At 35.9% G+C, this 14,658-nt stretch overlaps 1 protein-coding gene across 4 annotated transcripts in view; it reads left to right on the top strand.

Annotated features, from left to right (window-relative positions):
- The window catches only part of CNST (consortin, connexin sorting protein), a 51,064-nt gene that overhangs the window by 12,614 nt on the left and 23,792 nt on the right, over positions 1–14,658 (top strand). For all 4 annotated transcript variants that reach the window (XR_010613002.1, XM_065680126.1, XM_065680128.1 and 1 more), the window contains exons 3-5: positions 2,032–2,466; positions 8,312–8,517; positions 13,019–13,049. Coding sequence is in view for 3 of the 4 variants with exons in the window: in XM_065680126.1 (XP_065536198.1) it covers positions 2,082–2,466; positions 8,312–8,517; positions 13,019–13,049 (622 nt within the window). In the remaining variant the exon portion in view is untranslated. The remainder of the gene's footprint in view (positions 1–2,031; positions 2,467–8,311; positions 8,518–13,018; positions 13,050–14,658) is intronic.

The following is a 14,658-nucleotide window of genomic DNA, read 5'->3' as shown; positions in this document are numbered from 1 at the left end:
TTTCTTATTTGATTGCCAAAGGAAGCTGGCTTATGTCTCTAGTGTACAATTAATTATTTTTCTAGAATAGAATAGAATATTTCAGTTGGAAGGGATCTACTATGATCATCTAGTCCAATTGCCTGAGCAATTCAGAGGTGACCAAAAATTTAAGTATGTTGTTAAGGGCATTGTCCAAATGTCTCTTAAACACTGTAAGGCTTGGGACATCAATTGCCTCTCCAGGAAACTTGTTCCAGTGCTTGACCACCCTCTCGGTATGACATGCTTCTAAATGTCCAGTCTAAACCTCTCCTGGAGCACGTTGTATGTTACAGGATAGGCAGTAATATTTGTTAGACTTGTATGGCTGGAAATAGTTAACAAGTTCTTCAGGCCGGAAGAGAAGATGGAGTTGCTCTGGTTGGTGCTGAATTTTACTTGTGTGTTGCCCAGCCAATGATGGCTTGTTGCTCTCTGTGTGCTTCCCTGGAATTCCTCACTGCCTGTTTATCTAGCCTGTACTTCGTATGCTTGTTGTGAGGGTGCTATTTGAGACAGCGTCAAAAACCTTAGCAAAGTCAAGGTGAAGAGCATGTGTTGTTCTCTCCTCTGCTGAGCTAGTCATCTCTTTATAGAAGCGTATCAAGTTGGTTAAGCACTATTTACCCGTCATAAATCCACACTGTCTACTCTTGATGACCTTCTTGTCAATTCCGTGTGTGAAAATGGTTTCCAGGATTACTTACTATATCACCTTCTAGGGATTGAGGCGAGGCTGAGCAGCCTGTAGCTTCCTGAATCCTCCTCCTTGTCCTTCTCTAAGATAGGAGTGATGTTTTCTTTTTTCCAGCCTTTTGCAAAGGCTGTGGAGGAATAATTTTGGGAAAAATCTTTCTAGTTATCTTTAACAGAAATCCGTTTCTTTATATAAAGAAAAATCTACTTACTCTCAAAGTGTTTTTTTCCATTTTTCTGCAATTTGTATTCCTCTAGCAATGAATGAAAAAATGAGACATCTTGCATGTTTAGCAAGTGTGCATTTCAGTTACCTCGGTAAGACTGAAGAAAGCCTGGTGAAGACAGGATTCCTAAAAAGCCTTTTCATTAAAAGGAAAGGATAGGAAGCTGCTGTAGTAGGCTTGTCTAATCTCTCCTGTAATACAGGAGTGCTTGCTGATTTTTGGCTTCACTATTTAAAGTATGCGAGTTAAATCTAATGAGATGTGCGTAATGGAGCCGTATTTCATCTATATAGTTGCTAAGTTAAACCAGCAGTATTGCCATGCATCTTAAACTAAAGATAGGAACTGATACAATAAGTACCATGTAACTCTGCTGCTAAGTTACCTTTTTTTCCTCCGAATATACATCTAACTCCAGCATTGATTAGAGTTGCATGTTCACAAAAAGGGAAAATTGACCCCTGCTGAGAGTAAGTGGGAGATTAGGGGTTTTTTTACCAACAAACCATCTGCTTCTGTGTATCCTGAAGACATGTTGAATGTTTTCTTGAAGATAAAGTGACAATTTGAGTCAATAAACAGGTTCTACTTTCATCTGATTCTTGGAACAGTGTTGATTTATCTGCATGTTTGGTGTGATCCCATCACTGGCAGAATTAAAAGTTGTTCTGCTTTTATTCTTCTGTGGTTTATTTTTTAGTCTAGCTATGATCTTATGTGTCAAGAATGCTTTTGTTTTAACCATGGGTTAAGGGGGGTGGTGGGGGTGGTTTCTGTTTATCTTTTTGTTTTTCTCATTACTTAAGCTGTAGCACTGTAAGCGCTGCTGTAAAGATCAGCTGTGCTGTTGGTCAGGTAGCTGGAACCTATTATAATTGGATAAAAATGCCAGTTTATTGATAATTTTTTGTACGTAATTATGTTTTGCTTTAAGACTTACAATGGGATAAAGGATTACTGTTTGAAAGAACTTCCCCATACTTTTAAACTGTATCACTTGGCTGATTTGATTCTTTATTGCCTAGCATTAAGTTCAAGGTTATGTATCCATTATAATAAATATATTATAAATGCTTTTTCATTTTAGGTCTAAAAATATCCAAAGAGAGATTAAGTGGTTCAACAAGTAACGCTCTAATGGATGAAAGAGAATTTCCACCAAATAATCTACAATTAGACTCAAAGGACAGTCTTCCTGCTGACTATAGGGTGGAAAGTTTGGCATCCCATTTGGTTTCTTCAGCTGATGAAAATGAAAATCAACTTGACAATGATGGTAATGAGGTTCTGACCAGTACTAGCATTGCTATGGGACGACAGGAGAAAGGTGAGCAGGACAGCATCAACAATAATGAGAATATAGACACTCGAGACTGTACCCCAAGCTGTAAGGAGGAGACTGAGCGGAGGTATGTGAATGTCCATATGGACCCCCAGCTGGAGGAAAAGCCAATTGCAGAAAAACAGCCAGGTGGAAAAAGAAGTCCAAGAAGCAAAAGAAGCTCCAGTAAAAAATCTAAAGGTACCTGATAAAAAAGCGTTATTGTTCTGTTTGCTTAAAATAACAGTACTGCAGTTCTAATTCTGTGAGCTAATAAACAAGATGTATTTTAGTTGTCATACTAATTATTTTTAAAATGTCACTAAATGTTTGGGGGTTTGGGGGTGTGTGGTTGTTGTTTGGTTTGGTTTGGTTGGTTATTTGGGTTTTTTTCTCAGAATTGCTAATAGTCCTAAATCAGATACAACTCTAGATCCTTCTGTATTAAAGCACTGATTATGTAGCAAATGGAACATAATCAAGGAAGCATGAGTGCAGGGAACTGTGGAGTTTCAGTATGGAAATTGGGCTGACTTCCAAATCAGGATAGCCAGAATTTCAGGCAATATGGTTCTGCTAATTTGAACATCAAGATCCAGTGTCAAGATTTGAAATCTTGGTCACCAAGATTTCAAACTACCAAATAGTTTGATCTTGGCCTGTTGTTATCAAAATTTACATTGATTTTTCAAAACTCAACAGATACTCCCAGGAAGTGCATTTTGGGTAAATGAGCTGTTCAGAAATGTGTTTCTACCATTTTTTTATGTTATTTCTCCTTTAGATCTCTTAGATATGAACTGGATAAGGAAAATGTAAATGTTTATTACATGCTCTTACTTGAGATGCTTCTTCCCTTTTTGAATAAGTAGGATTTGTCTGCATCAACTCTATTATTATATTGGCTTTTCATCATAAAGCTTATGTCTGTAGTGCTGCAAATATATTCATTAAAATCAGCATGTGTTTCATTGCATAGGTATCTTTTGAAAGTTACTTGGAACAACTGAATCATGCCTGGGTTTTTTTTTTTCTCCATCTCTTTCTTTTTTTCCCTCCATCTAAAGATTGAGAAGATGGGGAATTTGGCTACTTAAAATAGATAATTTTAAAATACAGTTTTCTTGATAAATGGCAAGTCTTTTGTGGCTTGATTTGAAAACTGATTATGATCTTACAGGATTGTAAAATAAGTAAAGAAGAGAAAAGAAGGAACCCTTGTGTTTCGTATCTTGCACATATAGGCAAAATCTAGGAGAATTGTATCTTCTAGTAAAGAGGATCCTGATATCTGTCATTATAGGGAGAATGAGTTCTTATTAAATGATGCAGAAAGTCATTCAGTATGTGTTTAAACTGAAAATCTGAAAATGTGAAATGCCAGCACAGAGAACATCCTGCCTGCAAAAGTCTTACGAATTTTAACTCCTATGAACAAACTCTTACTACTTTGCTAATGAAGACCCTTGAATATTATAGAATGATGATCAAAATACAAAATTATATTTTATTTACCATTGATTACAGGCTAATTTACCTTTTATATGTTCTCACATGATGGTTCTCCTGTTTTCATGCAATGCAGTGACTGTGTCACAATTTTTTGATGTTACAAATCTGTTTCAGTGAGAATCTTCCATTTAATTTTTAACACCAGTTATTTAAAGCAATTCCTGAGTAGCCCTCTTTCTAGTCTTTATACCAGCTCAGAGATAAAGGAGAGAATAATCAAACCAGAGTGGAAGACCCCTGAGAGGGTGAGTGCCACACAAGCAATCTGGAATCACAACCTAAATACTTGTGTGGCATGTAATGGTGATTTTTTTTTTTTTTTTTTTTTTTTTTTTTTTTTTTTTTTTTACTTTTAGGTACTGAGAAATCGTGGCTAAGTTACTTTGACTTATAGCTAAAGAAGAGTTTTATGAATCTTCTGTTTTCCTATAAGCAAACCTGTTAGAGTTGCTGTTATGTGTTGCCATTCTGGAAAAGATGACATTTTACTTAGGAGGCATGTTGTTCATATTCCTTCTTCTGCTAGTGACTAAAGCTATGAAACTGGAATATGTAAGCCTACATTCTACATGTTTCTTATTTGGGACTTTGCTCAGCAGAAGATTGGTGATCATTGGAGGAGTCAGTCTTCTGCTGTGGACATGCTTTTTACTTAAGAAAGAGCAAGTACTCACGCTGCCAATGTGTTTGACATTCTTTAAGTATTTGCTTATAAAGCATAAACAGTTGTAAGTCTGATTATTACGTTTTTGTAGTTGCTTAGAATATGTTGGAGCTATAATTATTCTTGCTCCTACAATCAGTAAACTGGAATGCAAGATTAAGTATCACTATGTCTGGTTGAAGATTCACCTAGTTCAATATCCTTCCCCAGACACTGGCCAATAAAGGATGGGTAGGTAAGATTATAAGGACAAGGCACAGAGGTAGTGATTTTTTTCATGTCTTCTCCTTGCCATCAACAATGATCCATTCAGGATTTCCCCATACGGAAATTGGTAGACTGTGATAGCTTACAGTAAATTTGTCACCTGACTGGCAGTTTGGGTTTTGAGCCCATTTCCTTATCTTCCTTATCCTGAAGTAAGTAGCACCAAGGTTTCACTTCAGCATTGTTTGATGAAGCACCTCCTTTTAGCTGTCTTGACGCTGCAGCAGAGTGAAATGACAGGTCTGTAGATGCCAGATCCCAAATTTCTCTCACATTCTTTTGTATGCTAATAATAGTTTTGAAAAGACTCTTGATTATATCTGTTTAAGGAGGACACTGGTGATCAAAGGAGTGGTGTAAATTTAAATTGACAGATTTAAGCTTTGGTGATTATTCATACTTGGATTCCTTGTAATGAGTTGTATTAACTTTAGTGCTATAGATTCATGTAGTGATTCATAAAGTGGCAGCTGCTTCAATGCCTTTTTGTAAATGTGGACTTCACTTTATCCCTGTTCACTGAAAATAGTTTCAGCTTTTACCAAATGATCACTTCTGGCATAACTAGTAACTTAATGTTGTAAAATCACAGTGTGTAATTGCTTAAGGTAGCATAGCACTGTAACTTATATTTAATAGATTTTTCCCAAGTTAAATTTGGCAACATAGGCTTTTCCTCTAAATTATTCAACTTATTTCTTGAAGCAGCTTAAAGGTGGGGGAAGAAAGTGGAACGGTTGGGATAAATTTGGTGTTGCAACAAATGAAATGTATGAAAATAAATTACTCAAATTCTATTAAAAATCAAGTAGTATTAGTTAATTTAGGGTCCTGTGCTGCACTAAACAAGATTTGGAGCATGCTCAGTTGGAGCATCTTTTCCACCAGCACTCCTGTCTGAAATATCTTCTCTTAAAAGCAATATTTATATATATATATCTATATGTGTGTGTGTGTGTATAAAAATACTTTCTGGTCTTTTTTTTTTTTTTCCCCTTTTTTTTTTTAAACAGTTCTTGAATGAATCACTCTGAGCCAGCTTTCTGGTATTGAGTACCAAAGAATGCTTAAAAAGAGAGATTGCCATATGGTTTTGGTACTAGAAACTAACGTTACTGGTGACTTGAGCAAATGCTACTGAATGTGAAAATTAAAATTCAATTAAAAACCAGAAGACAATATCCGTAATTTTATTTTGATAGCAGATGCCTCATACGTGTACCTCTGACTTCTTAGGCAGGTGGCAAAAGCATCTTAATTTCATGTGCTTGCAGTACCGACAGAACAAAAAATACGTATTGAAAAAATTTGTTTGTCATTTTTATTCACAAGGTCTGTCAAAATTGGGTTTTATTTGCAAACATGGGGCCCCTTCTGTGAACTCTTAGGTAAATTTTGAGGAAGTTTGCTTCTCTTCATGTCCTGGGAAAAACATTGGATCACCCTACTGGGCATAGAAGATGTCAGCTGAAACCTCTGTGAGTCTGGCAGAAACTTGAACTTAGCTCCCTGCCACATTCCTACTGAGCATTCTTTGGAGAATTGATATCTTCTGTGTTTTGGTTCCATTCTAGTATGGAACCAAATATCAATGTATAGAGTAAATATCAATGGTTTGCGAAGTGAAAAAGGTCAATCCTGGCCTCTTAAAAATATCAGAAATATATGTCTCTACTGAAAAATATATCATCTGTACTAAGAAAAGTAATCTGCTTTGGACAGTAAGATTGAATGATTCCAGGAAAAAGTCATGCTGTGTGCACCTTTCAAGAGCATGGAGGAATATAAATAGGGATCTTAACCCATAACGCCTTTATGATGAAATAGCATTACTAGGTGTTACTGCCTCAAGGAAAGTTTTTGATTAACGCTAAGGCACAAATGCTGTTTTGTGTTCAAAATAGAAGGTGGTAAAATTAACCCGAATGGTTATAAAGGCCTTGCTTCAGAGTCACAGGAGGAGTTTGAGGGCAGAATTTGATTCCAAGTGAGGGATAGCTCAACTGTATGTAGGAATAATGTGCAGTTTATAAACTACATGTTAGCAACAGAGCCTCAACATCACAGTGAAGATTTTGCATGGTAGTTGCTGTTGAGCATGTTTGAGTGAAGGTTCGTGTTTTATTAGGATGGGTGATTATTAACTGCTTAATAAAGTGCAGTTTGAAGGGCTTTTGTTTGTTTGTGTCCGTGTCGTTCCCCACCCACCCACCCACCCAAGAGAAGAGGTTTGCCAGAACATGTGGTCTCTCTTTTCTAGTTTGTGCTGAACAGAAAGCTATATTTTTTCAAACAACCTTAATTTCATCTCTAAAAGTACTTCCTGGTTTGTATTTTGCATCCAGTTATGTCTGTTGTTGCTTTTGCCCCACAGGAAGCCCAAATAAACAGTAGAAAAGCAGAAACATTCATTAATATTGAAAAATCAATGTGAAGTTACAGCCATATTTTGTTTGGCAGTAAGCCCTGTGGAAATAGCCACCCATGGAGAGAGATTATTAGTACTCCTGACCTGGATAGTTTACTTAATAAAGAGTTTAAAATGACCAGAAATAGAATGGTGGAGCCTTCAGTGGACCAGCTAATACCTTTCTTAAGCCCTAAATCTTCATGTAGGGTTTCAGTTGCAATGAACACAAGGGAGTCTGAAATACGCTGAGTGCCCAAGCTGCAGAAACAGTCAAAGTGTGATGTTTACTTGAAAGTGCCCCCCTCCAACCTGTCCTGCTTTTAAATGATAACAAGATTTTCAGCAAATGGGTGCAGCTGGGGAAGAATGACATACTCATCATAACTTAAATTTATAAACAAGTTTATGGTGCACATTTTGGTGGCCAAATTTCTCTAATTTTTTTTTTAAATATGAGAACTTTTTTAAATGTTTAGTCCTATGCAAATGTATCAAATTCAGTATTGGTTTATGGGGAAAAAAAGTTCTTTAACTGGAGGAATAAGCTGTAGTTTTCTGGTTACTCCTAAGACTATGTTATAGGAAGGCATCATTTATTGCTTTTATTCTCTGCGAGAAACTGGTCCAGTCTGTATATGGGTAGTTGATGTTTCCTGCTACTACTGCCTGCTCTACACTTCTTCATTTATCTCATTTAATATTTCCTGATAACTATCATATTGATGATCAGCAGTATACTACAAATATTGCATTTCTAACAAAAAAATGTGGGATTTGCCCCCAGGAATTTTTTCCTGTAACATTTTTATACTGTTATGCTTTATGTTATCCTTCAAATACCTTGCCAGCCCTCCCTCTGCATGTCTGACTTTTGTTTTGACTTCCATAAAATTGGAGACAGGCAATGTTGGACTGCCAGAGAATGTACCATGGAGAGCCTAGCTTTCTGCTTAGCAAGAAGTTCTGGATGCTAAATTCTGTTTACACATCCTTGTGTTACCAATGTAGATCACCGCTGCTGGCTCAATTCCCTGGACTCTCAAGTAAACTATCCAACTAGCTATGGGATCTCCTTTTTCACCTTGTCTGGGACAGTCCCCTTGGACATTTGTGCTCCCCAGTAGAATCCTTCTCTGTCATTATCTGCTTCCTGCTATCCTGAATCCTAACTTAAGTACTTGTTCTTTTTCAAGGAGTTCCTACAGTGGGAACCACAGCAATCAAGGAAGAAAATACTCTTATTACAGATACAGATTCTGTGCATGCTGAAGATGCTGTTGAAGCAAATGAAAACTTTCACCAGAAAGAACAAAAACACACGTTGCAGTCTCTTTTCTCTTTGCTCCGTGAAGAGGTTGAGCAGATGGATTCAAAGATACTGCCCCTGTGTCTCCATCAGGTACGTCCTATGATTCTGAGGTGTTGCACACTGTTTTTATTTGAGACCTTTATTCACTAGGAAGAATGCCAATATTCCTATCTGGACAGGGTATTTTGATTGTATAACAGGTGATCGCAGCAAGTATCTCCTCTAAAGTCTTCTAATATATGGTAAATTATAAAATTGCCTTGAAAGTATATTCTTCAGTTAAAGAAACTCTTAAAAGATGGGTTTTGCAATTCCATAAGGATGAAATTCTAGTTTGGCTGAAATATTAGGAAAATCACTCTTCATTATAACTTAAATACAGCTTGTAAGACACTGGGCAACTAATAATCTGACTAATATTTTCAATCTCAAATTGTTGTTGCTGTTACAGACTTTTCTAGCATGAATTTCATGCATGAATGTTAAGTTTCAAGGTTTCTTAGTGTACACCTTTTTTTATAGCATAGTTGGCACTCGCTTTCCTTTAGCAAGACCAAAGGAAATACTGTGTGATTTGGAAAGCAATCTTTTTTACTAGCTGGTCAGTATGGTTTTCTTTCTGGAGATTATGATGCAAGATGAGTATGTTTCTAGGACTTGATGCAATATTAATTTGTTTTTAGTTGTGTCACGCTAACAGTGGACTAGAAGACATTTTGTTTGGCTGTATTGTCTAATGTGGGCTATGTAAATAGGTACTATACATTGTCTGAGTTGACTTAGTTGCATTATCTTTATTGTAGAAAATTAGATGATTGTGATATTTTAAACTCCTAAACTGTGATGACACTCCTACATTCTTATTATCTTTGATATAAATAAGTGGTTAGTTTTGCAAAAGAGGTTTCTCTTCAGTATTGCAAATTACAGATAATTTACATCTGACCTAGAATTCTAAATTATTTTTTTAATCTGTGTTTGAGTGAAGATATTTGATACCATTCCTTCATTTATTTGAAACTTAGCATTAAGGTTAACTATTTATACCTTTAGCCGCACCAAATTTGGTGGTTGTTCATTAGTTAGTACAAAGGTCAGTTTTGAAAAAAACACAGTTAAGGCAAAAACTTCAAAATGTTTTACAGGCAGTAGGGAGTGCCATCAAACATGACGGAGGTGAAATCTGTCCAGCTTTTTGGGTGAGGAAGCCAAACCCTAAGGGTAATAACCTCTTGAAAGTCATACAGGAACTGTGACAGAACCGAGAATATATACTTCCAGATTCAAATATGTAATGAGTCACCATCTCTTTTTTCTTAAGAGATATCAAGCATTTGAATGAAGTGTTTGAAAGAAACAGAACTTAGAAGGATCATAACACACTTTTTAATCTGGGAAAAAAATAAAGGATTTAAAGATGGGATTCATGTTTTCATGTAAAGTGAGTCTATTAAAAATGGTTTTTTTTCCTTTTCCAGAAAATTAATCTGACATCTTCAGTCTTTTTTTCAGATCGTTTCAGATCGGCGTTAACTTTCTTTTATGCCAAGTCTAGCAAATACTCTTCTACCTTTTTTTTAAAGAGCTTTGTCAAATGGTCTGGAGTGTTCACAATCCATGTTGTTAGTGGGAAGCCTGTATGGAATATTTAAAGGCTGTGGGACATTAGAGGCTCTTCTAAGGGTTAACCTTTAATTGAGATAAGATACCCATTTCCTGCCTTGGATGAGATTCATGTGATTTGTTTAGCATTTGTTACAGAATCTTAGAAGTACCTATATTTAAAACACAGATGCAGAGCTTTAGCAGATCCTGAAATACTTAGGAAGACTACTGTGGGTAGCAGAGAAAAGGCATAGAAGTTTTTTAAGACAATAAAAGTGAAATACAAAACTTCTTAATAAAGAACCCTAGAAGTCACTTACCAGTTCTGTTTTGGAGGTACTGAACTCAGAATGCTCTAGTGGTTAGTGATAAGGCTGAAAGCCAGGAATTCACAACTTGTAATCTAGACTCCTCTATCAAGTTGCTGTCTTTTTTGAGCAATCATGCTTAGACTTAGACAAAAGTGCCCACTTGTCAAGCCCTTCAAGCTATGAGGTCCTAAATGGATATGCCCCAAAGATTTTGAGACTGAATGTTTGTGTGCTGTCATGGAAGTCATTGTCATGTCAGCTATGAGGTGTCTCAACCTGAATGTTCATTTATCAGGGTACCTACAATTATTGGACACATTTTGCAAGCACGGCCCTTGCCACACCATGCATGGCAAATAGGAAGACTGCCAGTATTTGCTATCCCTCAAGACTGATTAGTTAATGCTTGTAAAGGTCACCGATGCTGTAGAGTTCTGTGAAGCAAAATAATTTTACTTCTGAAGTTTATATATTTTATTGTATTTACAAACAAATCCATCCGTATTCTTCACTTTTCTAGGAAAGCTTGCCCAATTTTTTTAGCAAGCACAAATAAGCCGTTGTTGCAAATCTCAAAGATTATTTGTATAGAGGAAGGAACTGGAAGAAAACATTTAGGTTACCACATTAGCTTTTCTATGCAGTGTTACACCTTCTCCTTTGCAGGCATCGGCTTTATCTATCTTTTCTCTTACGCTCACCACCACCAACTCGGAGTCAAAGTGGAATTTTCTTTCTGATTAGAAAGACACTAATTTTCTGACTGCCTTTGGATACTTACTTTCTCTGAGCTGGTTTTATGGACTGTAGTACAATGGTGTCTTTAGCCTTTTAGTCCAAGAAATAATCCTTTATGTGAGTTGGGGCAGTGAGGCGAATCAAACAAACACCTCCCCTCCACTGAATCCTGAGACCTTTACTTGATGAAGAGAAAAAGTGCTTCTTCTAACTGGCATCTTGATACTTCTGGAAGTTCTACCACTTCCATGCTTTTAACTTTGGCTTTGACATAGCTGGTTGAAAGCCAAGGCATCACTAGGAAAAGGATAGGAAATCTATTTCTGTTGTCTACAGTTAAAATATGTAGCTCTGATATAGCAATAACTTGGTATACTGGAACATAATTTTCTCTTATGTTTCCATGACTCTGTTCTTGGTTTATACACAGCCTTTCATTGTATAAACCCTTGATCATCATATATTTGCTGTTCCTTTTTGCAGTGATCTGTTAAAGTTAGGTATAATAAAATTGCCCAGCCACAGTGAAGTTGTTTTTAAGATGTTGCAGCTAGACATCTTGAATGCTTAGGCAGAGATCCCTTGTTCAATTCCTAGCCATTGGCTAACATAGCAGCTGCTACAGCAGCATTTAATGTGAGCTTACACATTTTGTAAAGCTAGAAGGTACCAGAGGTTCACTTTTTTAGTCTGGCTTAGGTTTGATTTTCCCTCTCCTTAGTAACTAATTTGGAATGATGTTTTTCTCTATGTCAAACCTCCTTAGCACTTTGAGCTTTAAATGCAGTGGCAAAAGTTTGCTTATTTCTTGTTTCAGTTCTCTGGTATTTCTTTGTTTTGACGTATCTGTATTAACATCCATCTAAGAGAACAAGTCTTGAAGAGCTGTTGTAATTTTTAGGTTTGTTTGGTTTTTATCCAATGGTCCTCCTTGGCAGAGCTGTCTTGTTACAAATCCAATTTTAATTGTTCTGTTATGGAAATGTCAGTCTACAGGAGGAAGAGCCACATTTTTGTTCCATGTCGTAACAACTACAGTGCAAATCAAAGAACTGCCGTCTGGCTTAACTGAATGACTTACTCTATTGTCGAATTGCTTCAGATATCAAGATGTTAGGCTTAGTGTACTGACACATGAGGTAGAGGATTTTTAAACCTTTTTAACACAGCAGAGTAGCTTCAGGAAAGGAAGTAGAAGAAGGCTGCTGCAGTGCTATTGTCTGGATTCTGTGGATGGTCTAAGAGTAATAAAGAAAGAAAGAACTTGAGTCTGTTTGTGTTTATCTCATGAATTTCAAATATTCATACTGTAAATTTTTCAAATTTAATGTACTTGAAATATCTGATGTAATCATTTATAGTAAATAAGATATAAGCAGAAGGTCACTGGTATGTCTCTCATGCAGTGATAGGTGGTATTTTTAGAGTCTCTTATCCAAAGATTGTTCTTTTCTTATCAGTCAGGAAACCTCTATTTCTCTATTTTATCACAATGCTCAGGAGAACTTGGCATTGATGTCAGTTTGGTCAAACATAAGGAAACAGTGGTCAGTAACAGAATTCAGATTCTTTAACTCTTATCAGTAAACACAATACTTCCAGGTAATTTGAAAACTTTCTAATACGATAATTTAAAAAGTTTCTGAAATAGTTTTTTGTTGTTGTAACAACATAAGACCCAGCTAATATTTGAGCAAATCCACTTGCGTGATAACACTTAGTATTTCTTTGTTGTTTGATATTTTTTTCTAAACATCTTTCCTAGAATAAGAATACATGTATTTACTCTGAACTTTAATATTTTATCCAAACTAAACATGAACCTGCAAAACAGATGTTTAAAACTATGATTAAAAGCTCATATTACATCGTTATCACCCTCACAAAAATGATAATTCTGATTTTTTTTTTTTTTTTTTTTTTTTTTACTTCTGCAGATAGCTGAGACCTATTTTCAAGAGGAGGAATGTATCCTTTTATTTGTTGAAATTGTTACCCAATATTAAAATAATCTGGCATGATAAAGCATAAAAGACAAACGCTTTATCATTGACTCACAGGTTGTGGGTCAGGGTTAATAAGAAGTGAACAGACGTAATTTACCCATAAGTGAATATACAATATGTTAGCAAGTCCCTCTTAATCAGACAGCTGGAATATGAATTAAGTAATAAATCCACTTCCAAAAGCTGTACTGATACAATCATTAGTAGTTGTGCACAAACAAGGAAGTAAGAGAATATTTTCAAAGAACTTCTGTTTTTATAGGAGAAGTTCTGTTCTAAGCATTAGTAACTGGGAATATGTCCAATCTAGATAGGGTATGTATTCCGTTATATCAAATAGGGCATAGTTATAACACGAACAAAATTATCACAACAGCTTACTAGAGTATGTACTACAAGTGTCTAGATTAGAATAAAAGTACCAAACACACTGAGCTAAGGGAGATCAGCAACCTGAAAAAATAGCAATATTATTTGGCAGATAATGAGTCAAAATCGTATCAAGGTATTTTGAGAAACTGTTGTAGGAAAATATGGGTAATAGCTTCTGGGAACAGCCAGTTCAATGGTCCAGTTTATTTTGATTTGTTCCCAGATAATAAAATTAAGTTTGGTCAAGAAGCTATAACAGCTGAACTGCTGCTAAACACTGGATTTTTTTTCAGTAGTTGTGGGAGAGATTAGTCATATTAAACCATAAAGTGAAATTACATTTTTAGAAAAGGTGGAGTGGGTTTACCTCTGTTTGCTTTGAAGGGAAGGTGACTGGACTATGAAAAGAAGAGGTGAGAGTGGTAAGCCCTTAAGGTATATGTGATTCACTAAGATCCGTCATAAATTACAGAATTTGTGCATACAGGTTATTATGTAATTCGTTACAAGCAAAATACAGCAAATAGGCAATTGTAAAGGTTAAATAACAAAGTATACGAAACCTGGAAAGGTATCCTCAAAACCTATACAAATTCTGTTAGCCTGTAGTGCAAAACCAGAGAAATAACTCTGGTGATAGTATGAAAGCATATGTAAAATAGAATACCCTTCACTGTCTTGGAAGACTGTACTTCTGTCATGGTCATCCTAATTCAAAAGCATCCAACAGAGAATGCAAAATACACAGCGCTAATTAAAGGCATGGAAAAATCTGTAGTAAATTATGGCTCTACATGTGGAAATACAGTAAATTTAAAATGCATTCAGCAGTATGATAGAAAGACAGTTTCTCTTTCATAGAAGTTGCTTTAATCAAAGGGCACTATTTAAAGCTGATCAAAGGGAATATTTTTAATGCAATGTACACCTGCTGTGTGGAATTCAACACCACTATATAATACATATTTATGAAGGATCTCCTCTGTACTTGCAACCATCAGTTTCCTGAGGTTAACAAAGAACTTGCTTGGTCATGTTGCACTGTATTAATTATCCATGACAGACATTTTTATTCATCTAGTGTAGAACTTAACAATAATTCAAGGTTTGTTGCTCTGATCCTTTAAGGCTATCTCTCTGATCTGTAATTCTGTTTCTAATACCAGATTTCTTGAAGGCAAAGAATATTCTTTGCATTA

This window comes from Lathamus discolor, chromosome 5 (genome assembly GCF_037157495.1).
Source record: "Lathamus discolor isolate bLatDis1 chromosome 5, bLatDis1.hap1, whole genome shotgun sequence".
Classification (NCBI taxonomy): Eukaryota; Metazoa; Chordata; class Aves; order Psittaciformes; family Psittacidae; genus Lathamus; species Lathamus discolor.
Note: the sequence above shows the minus strand (reverse complement) of the source record. Positions and strands in the feature narration are given on the sequence as shown.